Source organism: Bos grunniens, chromosome 21 (assembly GCF_055505025.1).
Source record: "Bos grunniens cultivar Pamir isolate PY7600 chromosome 21, Bosgru_T2T1.0, whole genome shotgun sequence".
NCBI classification, from domain to species: Eukaryota; Metazoa; Chordata; class Mammalia; order Artiodactyla; family Bovidae; genus Bos; species Bos grunniens.
In genome coordinates this window covers 5,969,539-5,983,771 of record NC_141185.1, presented here as the reverse complement: position 1 = coordinate 5,983,771, position 14,233 = coordinate 5,969,539, and the positions used below count along the sequence as shown (strand labels likewise).

The following is a 14,233-nucleotide window of genomic DNA, read 5'->3' as shown; positions in this document are numbered from 1 at the left end:
TGCATGCTTGCATCCATCCAGCACATGTATGTGCTTCAATCTGGGGCTTTAACGCTGAGCAAGCAGATATGGTCCCTGCCTTCTTGGGTTGTTATTGTACAATCTCCTGATTTGGAAAATTTTGGCAACTAGTTCACAGTTTTAAAAACCACCCTGTGGGCCAAAGGAAATACTTTAGTGGGCTGAGTGTGCCCAGCAGGTCTCCAGCTGGCAGACTGGAGTTGGGGGTGGGGGGGCAGGAAGAGGGGGACTAGGCAGCAGGGCGGTGGGGGTACCTGGCCCTGAAGAAGGGGCCCCCCACCGCCCGGAGAAGGATTTGGGGGAAGGGGTGAGTTGGGTGTTCGGGGGTGGGAGGTAATTCTAGCTGCAGTTGATTTCAAACCTTGGCCCTTTCCCACTCACTTTTGCAATAGCTTCTGCTCTTCTGTAAGGTCCCGGCTCTGTGCTGGATGCCGAGGCTACAGAAGTCAGACCAGGCCCTGTCCCAGCTGGGGCAGACAGAGAAGTCATTTAGTGTCCCAGGCCCCATGGGAGAAGTTGTGCGGGGCGCCTCCGGGACCCAGAGCCGGGAGGAGCTGGAGCAGGTAGGGGCGCGCAGGGAAGGGCCTGGAGCTGATGAGGCTTGAGCCTGGGTGAAGAGGAAGGTGCGGTCCAGAGGTGGGGGAGGGCGGCCTGGGCAGTGAAGGCAGTAGCAGGGCTTTGCAGAATGACCCGAGAAGCGCCTAGCCCAGCTCCAGGTTGGCATCTGTGGGGTCAGGGTGACCCCAGAAGCACTGTTGGGGACCTCATTCTCAGGGTCTGAGCAGAGGGCAGAACCAGGACATCTTTCCCTGGGCTGCCTTCCGGGGTGGAGGACTAGGGTGGGCTGGGGCGGCCGGGGTCCCTCTGACCGCAGGCTCTTCCTCTGTGCAGAGTTCATCCGGAGGACGGAGAGCACCCCACGGCCCACCAAGGCTCCCCGCCGCAGCCGCCCCACAGCCGCTCCGCCGGCGCCCACCCCACGGCCCCCACGGCCCACCTCGCGGCCCGGGCGCCGTCGGGGTAGCGGGCGGCGGCGGGGACGGCTCGGCACAGCCGACCCCGAGCCCTCGAACGGCGCAGTGCGTCTGGTGCGGCCGGCGGGCCTCAGCCCGGGCCGTGGGCGCGTGGAGGTGTTCGCGGGGGGACGCTGGGGCACCGTGTGCGACGACGCCTGGGACACCAAGGCGGCGGCCGTCGTGTGCCGCCAGCTGGGCTTTCTGTACGCTGCGCGGGCGGCCAAGCGCGCGGAATTCGGCGAGGGGCGCACGCTGCCCATCCTGCTGGACGACGTGCGCTGCACGGGAAGCGAGCGCAACCTGCTGGAGTGCGCGCACGCCGGCCTGGGCTCGCACAACTGCGGCCACCAGGAGGATGCCGGCGTCGTGTGCAGCCGCGAGGACCCCGATCTGTAGGCGAGCACCGTCCGGCCGGAGCCAGGGAGGCCCCTCCACCCAGGGTGCGCGCCTGGTGCGTGCGCCGGGGTCCGAGGGTGGAGCGGAACGTGGGGCGGGTGCCTGGGGCGACCCATCTGCAACGCTGTCCCCTGGATGCGTGGGAGGCGTGTGCTGTGCGCACGTGTTCTGTGTTTCTGCCCCTGCATCTACCCGGAAGCGGCAGAGTGTGTGGTGGGGGTGGGGGTGGTCCCTGTGGGCACAGGTGTGGTCCCTGTGGGCGCCGTGGTTCTGAGTAGAGGTGTTCTTACCTCCAAGCATCTCAAGCAGCGGGCCAGGAGCACAGCCTGAGCACCGAGGGCAGCTGCCTTTCAAGGGTGGACCTGACCACTGGCTGCATTAACAGAGGTCTGCCGTGGATGGAGGGAGGGGCCGGGGAGTGGAAGGCTCGCCAATCAGCTGGACCATGGCCTGAGAAATGCTACCCAAAGGATGTGGACTGGTGACCTGGCAGTCAGAGTTGTGGAGGAGAACCTGAAGGCGTCTAGTGGGGACAAGGGAGGTCATCAGATGGGTGGGTCCAGGGCGACCCGTGGGCGGTGAGAGTCAGGCTGCCCTGGGGAGGGCAGGCAGGGGGCACTAGGTGACTTCAGGGAGAAGCCTCCCGGGCCCAGCCAGTCCAGGCATCACGGTTGCTGGTGAGGCTTCAGGTCTCTCCACTTACAAGCCTGTGCCAGGGCCACCTGTCTCATCTCCATCCCCCCACCCCAGCCCCTCAGTGAAATCCCAGGGAACCTTCCGCTTCCTCCGGCCCTACTCCAGGGGCTGGCCAGGCTATGGACCCAGCGAGACTACTGATGCTCTGTCACCCAGGGCTGTGCCAACAGCGTGACTGTTTACAAACCCTCCTTCCCGCCTCTTTTCTCTGACTGGAAGCTGGGGGTGGGGTGGGAGAAGGGGCCCCCGGCCTGCAGTTGCCCTCCTGCTCACAGCTGGAAGTTCCTTTGCCCACGGATGGCCCCAGCCTGGGCTCATGCTAGGCCTGTCCAGGGGTATCAGTGTGGCTGGGTTCAGCCTCTGATGGGGGCCAGGGAGGAGAAGCAGAAGGGTGGTCACTGGGCAGTGACGACGGATATGGCCCATGTCCGGGAGGGGGTTGCTGAGAGGGCTCCAGATGGGGCATCCCAACCCAACCTGGGTGTTGTCCTGAGAGTGCAGCTGGCACTGGGTGGCGTGCTTGGCAGAAAAAATGGTGCAGGCAGAAGCCTGTCAGGGTCTCCCAGCTGCTCGATGAAGCTCATTGTGGCGTATGAGGCTGCAGAGAAAAGCTTTAAGGGTTCTGGCCCGGAGAATCCCATGGCCAGAGGAGCCTGGCAAGCGACACAGCCCATGGGGTCGCAACAGTCGGACACGACTTAGCGACTGAACCACAACCACCACCACCCTCTCCAACTCCTCTACCTCTGCCCTAAGTGGGGATGGCGAGGCCCCCAAACCCCTGTGGCTCCTCTAACCCTGTTGAGCCCCACCTGGAAACCACAATTAACCCCCCACGGGGTGTGGCTTCTTCATAAGAACGTGCAGCACACCTGAACTCATTCAATCCTCAAAACAGCCCTCGTCCTCCCCATTTACAGATGGGGAAACTGAGGGTCACAGAACTTCAATATCTTAGTTGAGATATCACCCTGCCAGGGAGAGGGAGGCCAGATTTGAACATGAGCTGATTAGCCCTAATACCTGCCAGCACCTGAACCACTGAAGCCCCTGGCTATACCCACAGAAAGTCTCAGCTTGGCCCAGGGTCCCCCTGCCCCCTACTGCGGGCTGCCAGGCTCTCCAGGAAGTAACTGATGGAGACCCCTGTGGGTCTCCACGGGCAAGCAGGTGGCCCATGGGGACCATCCAAACCGAACTCCTCACTGGGCAGCTGGGGGAGTGACCCTGGGAGGCTGAGTGTCCGAGGCCTTTGTTCAGATGGGGCTGACCTAAGGCTGGAGTCCAGGGGAGGCAGGGTGGCCCCCAGGACCCTCAGAGAAGGCAGCTCCATGGCCCTGCCCGGCGGGAGGCCAGACCTGTTGGTCCCTCTGGCCTGAAGCAGGGGATGGGTTGCAGCAGCCTCTGCCTCCTCATCCAGGGGTTCCTCCATGCTCCTCCCTGACCCTCCCCACCCCACAGAGCTCCCCTCTAAGTTCACAGCCTGGAGGACATGAGCCTATAAGGCGGGGCCTGGGAGGTGGGCACCTCTCACTGACCTCAGCACCCGCAGCCTGTGCCACCATCTGTGGCCCTGGCACTTCCCGCACGTGGTGAGCTGGAGTGGCCCAGCCCCCTGCTAGGCCCTGAGTGACGCTCCTGTTTGTGGGGGTAAGCGGGAGAGGTCCCAGGCCCCATCGCTCCTCTGGGCAGTGCTGGCCTTGGCCGTCAGTCCTCCAGGCAGAGTGCTCCTCCTCCCCAACCTGAAGACCCATCACCCGCTCAGGCTCTGAATGAGGCTGAGGCTGCAGCCTGACTCCTGAGAAGGAGGCTCACAGACTCGTTGCTCTTTCGTTAGTAGTAACAAGGGCAGGTAGCTGACATTGGCTGAACACTTACTGTGCCAGGTGCTGTCCTAAAGGTTTTACATATTAGTCACTCTTCAATCCTTTTATTAACCCTAGGAGGAAGGTGCTGTGGTCACCTTCCCACCCATTTTACAGATGTGGAAGCTGAGGCCCCGGGGCCTCAGTTACTTGCCCAATGTCACATAGCCAATGTTAGAAACCAGGCTTTGGGCCTGGTCATGTGTAGTTGGGGACACGGCCCCAGGGAGGGGCAGAGTTGGGCGTGGACTCCCCGTCCAGTGCTCCTCTTATTCTGCCGCCAGCCTCAGCAAGTGGAGGGAGCAATCACAAGTGACCCTGTCCCCCAGGGACTTGGCTCCTGACCTCTGAGTCTTCCAAGGTCTCTGGGGATGGAGGTGGGTCTGGGCCAATGCTCCCCCTACTCTCTAGAGGCCTCTTCCCTCATCCCCTCTAAGCTGGGCTCTGGTCAGCAGCTAGAGTGATCTCTCAGAACCTTCCCAGAGAGGGCCTGCCTCCGCCCAGCGTCACACAGCTCAGTCTGGAGCCCTCGGAGTCACCGCTGCAGGGATGTCCCAGGTGTGGCCCAGAGCCGAAGACTGCATCCTGGGTGTCAGCCTAAGGTAACAGTACTCCAGGTCCCCGGTTGGCCTCATTCATTCCCTGTTTACCTGCATCCCTCCAGCAAGCCCCTCCGGGCAGGGCCCTGGTGACCACCTTTCTCCTCTGATGAGGAAGTGCCCATTGCCCCCAGGTGCTGGACAGCTAGAGTCAGTGGCTGAAGGCCACCGAGATACGGGGCCATTTCCAGCTCTGTAAGGCATTTCTGTGTTTCCACTTTGCAAATGCTCGGCTTGGAGACAATGCCCGAGATACTAGATACTCTCTAGTCACAGCCTTGACTGTGTGACCTTAGGAAGTCATTGTTGGAAGAAAAAAATGAGACAATCTTTACAGACATGCCCAGGCTGTTCCATGTTGCTTTCTCGATGGAAAACTCAGTAGTAGGTTGGTGGTGTTCACACCTACTAGTCAGCTGCACAAGACAGGGTGGGGAGGGGTATGCCACGTGGAGAGACCAGCGTGAGAATGATCCAGCAGCACATCCTTAACATGGGGGGAAGATGAGCCCCTTCAGCTCACATGGAGAACCACATCTTCCTGTGGGAGCATCCGTCCGCTCATGCCCTGCTGAGGACTAGCCTCAGGTGTGCAGGATCATTTAATCCTCACATTTACTCCATGTGGTACCCCTGACACTTGGAAGAAAAAAATGTTGCCTACCATTCCAGGTAAACAAGGGATGTTGCCCGCCATCAAGCCTTCAGCCACTGCAGCCACCCCTACGGTGTGCCATGAGGGATTTTCAAGCTGGAGAAAAACTGGACACTGGCCTTATATAGTTAAGATGCGTTTGTTGCTGTTCAGTCGCTAAGTTGTGTTTGACTCTTTGCAGTCCCATGGGCTGCAGCCTGCCAGGATCCCCGTTCCTCACTATCTCCTAGAGTTTGCCCAAGTTCATGGGCAAGGTTGCTCAGGATGCCTATCTGAGGAATAACTTCAGTGAGCCCAGACTCTTGCGTGTCCAGCACTAAAATCATTAACTTGAGGTGTCTGTTTTTTATGGTTAGCAGTCATCTTTTGATGTTCGACTACATGTTTTTTATTTTTGCAAAAACTCACATATATTAATATATGGTGGTAGTGGTTGTTTTTGCCAAGTCATGTCCGACTCCGTGGACTGTAGCCTGCCAGGCTCCTCTGTCCATGGATTTCGCAGGCAAGAATACTGGAGTGGGTAGCCATTTCCTTCTCCAGAGGATCGTCTCAACCCAGGGATTGAGCTCACCTCTATATTTACGGGGTTTCCCAGGTGGCGCTAGTATTAAAGAACCTGCCTGCCAACATAGGAGACATTATATATCTATCTATAGTAGTAGTGCTTAGTCACTCAGTCATGTTTGACTCTTTGTGACCCCAGGGACTGTAGTCCACCAGGCTCCTCTGTTCATGGAGATTCTCCAGGCAGGAATACTGGAGTGGGTTGCCATGCCCTCCTCCAGGGCATCTTCCCAACCCAGGGATCGAACCTGGGTCTCCCACATTGCAGGTGGATTCTTTACCGGCTGAGCCACCAGGGAATATATCTTTCTCCTCCCTTACTTCTTTGGAACAGTTCCTCAGGGCTATCTGAGAGGTAATCTCAGGCTTTAGTCCTCAGTAATGTCCCCAAATCAAACGTAACTCCCAGCTTTTAGGTTGTACATTTCTCTCACGGTCAGCCATCCCTAACCAGGTGATCTCCAGGGTGGCTGTGTAACTGGGTCCCAGTTCAGAGAGGAAGTGGACTTTGAGCCAAGGAGCCTGCTCTTTCTTGTTCCCTGGGCTACCGCTGGACCTGTGCCCTGCCAGACCACTCAAGTGGAAGCAGCCACTTCAGAGCCATTTCTTCTGCCTGCACCTCCCTCAGTGATTCCTGCTGGGAAACCACTTCCGGTATGGAAGCCACATGGCCAGTGTCCACCACAGTGGGTAGCATTTGTCCAGACCTTTCCAGAGAAGGGCCGGGTGGTTGGCCACGTGCTTCCAGGCGGTGCCCTCTGCTGGGGACTCCCAGGCAAAGGGCCTCCCACCTGAGCCTCAGTGTTTGGTCCCAACACTCTCTCCTGCTCCCAGGAGAGCTGGGAGGATCAGAGGAGATGGTGAAAGGACAGAGCCAGAGGTCACTGGTGTTGATCTATGCACCCACTTCTCTTCCTTCCTTAGTTGGACAGGCTCGCACTCACAAATGTACCCTGAGGCTGTTCCATGGCCGCCGTGCACTGTGGCCAGAGCAGGTTAAGATCTGACCCTGGCTTCCCAGTTGGCGCTAGTGGTAAAGAATCTGCCTGCCACTGCAGGAGATGAAAGAGACATGGGTTCAATCCCTGCGTTTCAAAGATCCCTTGGAGAAGGAAATGGCAACCTGCTCCAATATTCTTGTCTGGAAAATTCCATGGACAGGGAAGTCTGGTGGACTGTAGTCCAGGGGGTCGAAAAGAGTCACACACAACCGAGCACACACATTGCCCTCAAGGAACAATTGTCTGGCGTCCTACCTTCAAATGGCCCCGACCCCTGGAAGTTTCGCAATCTAGAAGGATTTGTCTGCTCTCCCTGCCTGCCTCTCCCCTGCTCCACAGGGCCGGCCGGTGCGTGCCTGTGGCTGCTTCTCACCACCACATGCAGCATCTCCCAGCCCTAGGGAGAGGCTGGTGCAGTCTGAGCTGGGATAGACGTCCAGCTTGCAGTGGGGGTGGGGAGTCTCCTCTGTGCTTGGCCCAGCTCTTAAACCTTGGCTCTCTCTGGCACCCTGTATCCCACACACCCGTGAACACTCATGCCCGTGGTGGGGCCTGTCCCCAGCTGTACCTGGGAAGGAGGTATACAGGCTTTCTCTATTTTTCCCAAATCTCTCAGGATTCTGGCCCACAAGTGGGGCCGGGGAGTGTCCTTCTCTCAGAAACCCAGCAACATGTAAACTCTTTGGACGCCTCCGCCCTGGACTGGAGGATCTCTATCTGGATGAGAACGGGGGTGGGGGTGGGGGGTGGGGAGGCACACCTGGCCCTTTCCATCTACTCCTTTTATCCTGGGTCACTCCTGAGTATAAAAATTGGGAGCTAAAAAGCCCCAGACGGAAGAGCTGGGCTCTTCTTGGATCATACCTGAACGGGTAAGAAGAAACAGGTTATAAAAGGGAAGGAGGTCTTGGTTATTAGTTCAAAGATACCCTTTGGCCACCCTGGGCACACTTCCCGTTTTCCGCTTGCCTGGGACTTTTCGCACGCAGATTTTCAACCACTCCAACTCTAGCTCCTTCGGACCTGGATCAACGCCTGGGACATTGCACCCGCAGTCCCCCACTGGGGCTTCCCCTTGGTCTGGGTGGCAGCTTCGGGTCCAGCCGTGTGCTCTTCGCTCACAGACACAGGCCTCCCTGTGTGCCCAGGGTCCTTTTCACCTGCCCCGTGAAGGGGACACCCGTTTTGGAGGTTGGGGCTTCCAGAGAGAAGTCTGGGAACAGTCGGTGTAATACAGAAATTTGGAGGCTGGGATGGGGTTTCCAGGAAGGTTTAGGGAGAAAAGAAGGGGCCTGGGACTGCGCGCGTGAAAAGGCCATTATTCGCCAAGGAGGGTGGACAAGACAGCAGGATTTAGCGCCGCCGCCAGGGCAGTAAGTGAGGAGGAATTAAGGTTGCCAGGGACAACGCGTTCTGGGCGGAGCTGCTGTTGGGGTGGAGCTTGAGGGGTATGGGCGGAGCCTGGGAGGCGGGGAGAGGGCGGGGCTGAAGGGGTCTGGGCCAGAAGCCTAGTTTTGATTGGTGGAGATCACGTGCTCTGGGCGTGGCCTAGGAACTGGGCGGGGCACTATTGCTGTTGGGGCGGAGCTTAAGCGTGGGCGGGGCAAATCTGGGGCCGGCCCCGAGAGATGGAGCCGGAGGCGGAGACGTGGTTGGCGGGGACCAAACGCCCTGGGAGGGGTCGGAACTGGCGGGGGTGGAGCCGAGCGGGTGGGGGCGGTGCTGGGTCGCGCCGGGCCTGGGGCCGAGGCGGCGCGCGGCTCTGACAGCTGAGGCGGCTCGCGGCCTCCCGCCCCCTCCATGCCCGGCCCCGACCCCGACCCCGGCCAGGCCGGCCCGGGAGCCATGAGCCCCGGGCTGCTGATGCTGCTTGGCAGCGCCGTCCTGGTCGTCTTCGGCCTCTGCTGCACCTTCGTGCACCGCGCTCGCAGCCGCTACGAGCACATCCCCGGGCCGCCGCGGCCCAGGTGAGCGGGGGGGTGGGGGCGGGGGCCTGGATGGGGCGCTGGAATGGGGGGATCGGGGAACCGCGTCCAAGCTGGCATCCGGGCTGGGGGTCCAACCTTGCCACCGCGCGCGGCCGCTTGGAAACGGCGGCCAGGAGAGGGGCGCTAACTATTCTTAGTAACAAATTACTCACAGCCGCAGCAGCTGCTCGGCGCCCACCGCGCTCTGCTGGGCCCCGACAACGTGATGGTAGCGACAACCCTGTTAGGTAGGCGCTATTACCCCATCGTTCAGACGAGGAGACTGAGGCGCGCAGAGGCAAAGTCACCTGCCCAAGGTCACACAGTTGGTAAGCCTAGATTTAAACCCGGGTCAGCCTGGCTCTTAAAGTGGGCGCTCTTAACTTTGGGACTTGGATGAGGTCACTCAACCTGGATTGGGGTACACTGTACTCTGGTCACATTACCCCCCTCTTTTTTTTCTCCCCTATTTCTGTCCTGGTATCTCCTTCTTGTCTTCGCCTTAGCACTTCCATTCCATCCTCCACTCTCACCCCCATTCACGTTCCCTCCCACCTCCCCACCAGAAGCTTACCTTTCCAAAGCTCAAATCAAACATGTTGTTTCTTTGCTCCAGAAGCTTACCATCACTTTAGAACTAAATCTAAATCTAAATCAAGTCCATTCTGTAGCCAGCAAGGTCCCTGCTGAGCTCTCAGAACCTGCTCTCCACTCTTCTCTCCCCTTGCTTGCTCACTGCTGTCCCCAGTCTTTCTGCACCCACCCACCCCAGCTGCATCCCTCCTCCAGGGTCCTCCTGTTCCCCAAGCCCACCTCCTAGCTCCAAACTCCTCAATGGGGCCTCACCCCCGACCTTACCTCCTTTTCACCTGTTGGCTGGTCACCTGTTGACTGTCTCCCCCCTTTAGAATGTGAGCCCTGGGAGGGCAGGGATCCTGTGTGTTCACATGTGTATCCGCAGCGCCTGGCGCTTTGCGGATGCTCAATAAATATTTGTTGACTGAATGAATAAACCATGGTATTAGAACACCCTTTGTAAAACCTCAGGACACCAACATTCTGGAAGGCACCCACCTCCAGTGCAAGCCGGATGCCCTGCCACGAGAAGCCTGAGCCCTGTTTGGTGGGTTCAGGAAGGATCTCTGTGACTGGGACGTAGGGAGGCAACCGTTCCCCCTGGCGCCTCTGTCCACCCAGGTGCCCTCTCCCAGCCTTTTCCCTTACTTCACAGCTGTGTCTTCCCCTCCTTCTAGATGGTTCTTCCCCAGCCTTCTAGGCTTGGTTTAAATGCCAACTGTTCAGGGAGGCCCTACCTGCTCCCACACCCAAATATATTATGATCATTTTATAAAGTCACCCAAATGGTGCAACCTCTAAAGTGTCTGTCCCTCCCATGGGCCTGTGTCTGTCTTGTTCACTGCTGTGTCCCTGACACCTAGCTCAGCAGCACCTGGTCCATGCGCAGTAGACCCTGGATAAACTCTGATTCAAGGTGGATGGTAAAAGTCTCTTGCCAGTTTGGTTAGGTACACTGTTACCCTTTCAAGTTTTCAAATCAGCCATCAAAAGCTTGGAACTGTGAATTTTGCACTCATTCAGATAGGCCTCCTCCTGACTCGACCTTCTTGTAAACCCAAGTGCTTCAAACACTGCAGGCCTGAGCCAGTCTCTGTGTCTTGAGAAGACAGAACTTAAATCAAGCCCCTTTCTGCTACTCTCCCCCCATCGATTTTTTGAAACTGCATTTAAAAAAATAAAATTAGGTATGTGTAACATGTACCCCCTTTAAAGTGTACAATGCAGTGCTTCTTAGTATAGTGACAGTTATGCAACCACCACTCCAGCTCCAGACATTTTCATCATCACAGAAAGAAACCCCATCCCTGTTAGCTGTCACTCCTCAGCCCCCAGAACTCGCTGACAACCACTCATTTGCCTTCTGTCTCCATAGATCTGCCTGTTTTGGACATTTCATATAAATGGACTCATACAGTGTGTGACCTTTGTGTCTGGCTTCTTTAGCTTAGCAGAATGCTTTCCAGGGTCATCCATGTAGTAGCGTGTGTGCGTGTTTCTTTCCCTTTTATGCCTGGATTCTCCCCGAGATCTTACACTGCAGAACTGACATGTTACCTACAGGGATGCGGGTGGGTGGGTGGAGGAGTTAGGGTCTTTATATGATGTGAATATAATGTGGGTTGGGGTCTTTATTCTAATGAGGTCAACTGAACAGTGCATGTGCAAAAGGCTTTGGATTAAAAATCGGTTGCTGGTCAAATACAAAACTGCACTAAAGGAAAGTTCTGGAACCTCTTTTTAGTACAAATCAGATGCTTTGGCATTCAAAGTTTGGGTCCCTAAGCCGTGACTGGCAACATCACTGTTGACAAGAAATCTACGTGTGTACTGAGTTTCCAGTAGTGGCATTCACCCCTTGTGCTCTGGGGCTCTGCCAGCCTGCAGGCAGGGAACCCTCTTCCCTGCAAGAGGCAGCGGCTGTGCTCTCCCAGCCCCACTCTTCATCCGCTTTATTCTCAGGAGTCACCAGGTTGCCCCTGCTCCATGACGCCCTCCCTGACTGCCCCACTTCTGTGTGCTCATTACAAACAACACCCTACTGCAACAATCCATGTGACATCTGGAAACACGGACCTCATCTTCAGATCCCACACAGACACTGTAGCTTCTGTATTGACACTACTCTGAACTTCCTTATCAGCCCTGCAGCCTCCCACCCGCCCCCCAACCCAATGTGGGATGACTGTAAACTTGACAGTGAAAAGTCTCTCTCTCAGGTTTTATTTTGTAATTTTTTTTTTTTCCAAAACTCCTAGGCAGCATTGGTTCTCTCTGCCCTCTCCTACTTTCCAAGGTGCCAGGCGTGGGGGTGGTCTGACAGTTGCTGGAGGGTTCCCCACAAAGGTGGAGACCCATGGCTGGCTCTGTTGTGGGGGGTGGATCCAGTGGACTTGGGGTGCCCAGCTGAGCACTCACCCCACCCCCATCCCTCTGGCACGAGGCAAATTCATGGCCCCTCACCCTCACTTCCAGTGAGTGGCCCACCCCTGAACCATTTCGTGGGCCGCCTGCACCCCTCTGGGTGGCCTCACAGTGGGCCCTCCAGATACCTTCTACCCCAGTAACTGTCCCACACTTTCTCTGCCCACTGGAAACCTCAGATTCCCACGGTGCCCATCACGGGATTATCAGAAACTAGGCTTGCTGGGCACCAGGCAGGGGAGGGGCATTTTTGCCCGCCCCTCCCTCCCTCTCTGGGCTGCTCTGCCATATGCCGTCTGCTACCAGAGGCACACCAGGTGGGCTTCTGTCTGCCCCTCCCGGTGCCAGGAGTCTCCCTCACCTCTTTCCTTCATCCTCACCGGCTTTCCTCACCTCTTTCCTTCATCCTCACCGGCTTGTTTCTAACGCCTCGTCTCAGCGCTCCGTCTTCGCCTCCCCAGCGCCCCCTGTAGGAACAAGGAGAAACGGGCCTTAGACGCCTTTCTTGCCTGGCCTTGGGGACCCCGCGCCACTCCATGCCTTTTACCTTCTTGAGGTGTCGCTCGTCTTCCTGCCCAGGTGGCTTTGGACTCTGCTGCTTAGGATAGAGACTCTCAGACAGGTCTGGGGAGGTGAGGAGGGTCTAGACTCTGTTCTCACTCAGGGAACTCAAAGCTGAAAGCATTCTCCCCAAACATGCAACTTTGGGGAGTGTCCAGGAATGCTGGATTATTCTGAAATGAAGCCAGTCATGTGTGATGTCCACAGTCCATCTTGCTGCAGGTGGCATGGTGTAAGTTCAAACCCACTCACCTCGAGTGGGTTCGGCGGCCCGCTGAACTCCCTTCCGCCCAGCCACTGGCATGAAGTCCTACAGCCCTGCATCTCTCTCCACCAGCCAGCACACGCTTAGCCTTTATTCTCGCCTCCTACTTCCCTGAGCAAATGAGCAGCCTGACCGAACTTCCTTCCAGGGTTCTGCCGTCACAGCGGCCCCCTTCCCTGCACCTTCTTCGCTGGGACCTCCATGCTCCTGGCCAAGGACGCCCTCCTCCTCCACCGTTCAGCAACCGCTGCATTGTCCCCCTCTCTTCTCTCCTCGCTCTTCCTTCTCTTCTGCATCGTTCCTATTTTTATACAATAGGCTGTAAAACAAACCTCTTCCTCCTCATTCCCTCCAGCTGCCACCCCCCCTCCATCTTGGCTTTGCACCCCCGTGGCAACACCCCCTCCAAAGCCTGCCTGTTTTGGGCCCCCTGTTCGCTCCTCTCCTTCTCTCTAGAGTCCCCCACCTCTCCACCAATGGGTTTTGGTCCAGGCCCCAGAGACCTCCATGGAGCTGGGCAGCTTGGTTAGTGCTTGGTGCCAATCTTGCCTGGCCCCTCAGCAGCCCGGGAGAGGGCCTGTCCCTTCCTACCTCTTGGAGCTTACCTTCGCAGGTTTCTCCGCTCTGTCTCTGGCCTCCCCACCTGGCAACTCCTGCCCAGTCTCCCTGGCTGGTTGTCCCCTTCCTACCTGTCCTCCCAACAGCGGCTCACTCTTGGGGCCTTTTCTCTGTCTGCACCCACAGCTTGTGGCCTACCCATCTGTAAGCCCCACTTCTTTGCTGAGGACTCACACTGATATCTCTAGCCAGGAGCTCTTCACTCAACTGCAGTCTCAGGGGACTGCCTGCCTGTTTCCCTTCCACGTGAGATGGGCAGCACACACCTAGCAGCTCCAAGGCTGGCTCCCAGTTTCATCCGCTTGTCTCAGGCTGGTTGCCAGATGCCCATCCTGAGACGAGAATTGACGTGTAAGCAGTCCGGGGAAGGTGATCCTGGTGGGGCTGGAGAGAGAAGGTCAGAAGCCTAATAAAGCAAGTTACCTCTGGGGGCAACTGAGAGGCAACCCCCCTGGGGAACTCTGGGACCCGGTGGTCCCTGCCTGGAGGTGGAGGGAGAGGGAATCACTGATGGAGGGCTGGTCTAGGGGCTGTTGGGCTGGGATTTCCAGCCTGCCCCTCCCGCAGGCAGAGCCAAGAGAGCACAGAGCAGGATCTCAGGTGCTGGCCTTCGGAAGCCCCACCTGCAAGGACAAGGGCCGGGGGCGGGCATGCAGTGTTTGCTGCGGCCAGCAGCTCCCCTGTCTCAGGCCTCCTCACCTTGGTGAATGGCAGCTCCAGCCAGCCTCCCAGTGGCCCAGGCCAAAAGCCCCAGGGTCATCCCTGACCCCTGTCTCACGGCCCAGGTCCAGTCCATCAGCAGGTCCCCTTGGCTCCACCCACCTCCATGCATTCAGCATCTGACATCTCATCTCCACTTACAGCCCCTCGCTGGTGCCCCTGCCTCCACCTCTGCCTGCCCTGCTTACTCTCTGCCTTGTAGCAGTGAGGACGGTTCGTTTAACACCCAAGCCAGATCCCGTCTCTGGTTCTGCTCAAAACCCTCCTGTGGCCTCCACCTCAACAA

General features: G+C 57.8%; 2 protein-coding genes across 2 annotated transcripts in view; both read left to right on the top strand.

Annotated features, from left to right (window-relative positions):
* Positions 1-2,320, top strand: part of HHIPL1 (HHIP like 1) — a 30,436-nt gene extending 28,116 nt beyond the window's left edge. Inside the window, exon 9 of the mRNA XM_086362995.1 lies at positions 913-2,320. Within this exon, the coding sequence (XP_086219121.1) occupies positions 913-1,433 (521 nt within the window). The 3' untranslated portion in view covers positions 1,434-2,320. The remainder of the gene's footprint in view (positions 1-912) is intronic.
* A 6,160-nt stretch (positions 2,321-8,480) lies between these two features.
* Positions 8,481-14,233, top strand: part of CYP46A1 (cytochrome P450 family 46 subfamily A member 1) — a 29,642-nt gene continuing 23,889 nt past the window's right edge. Inside the window, exon 1 of the mRNA XM_086362996.1 lies at positions 8,481-8,783. Coding sequence (XP_086219122.1) covers positions 8,617-8,783 — 167 coding nt within the window. The 5' untranslated portion in view covers positions 8,481-8,616. The remainder of the gene's footprint in view (positions 8,784-14,233) is intronic.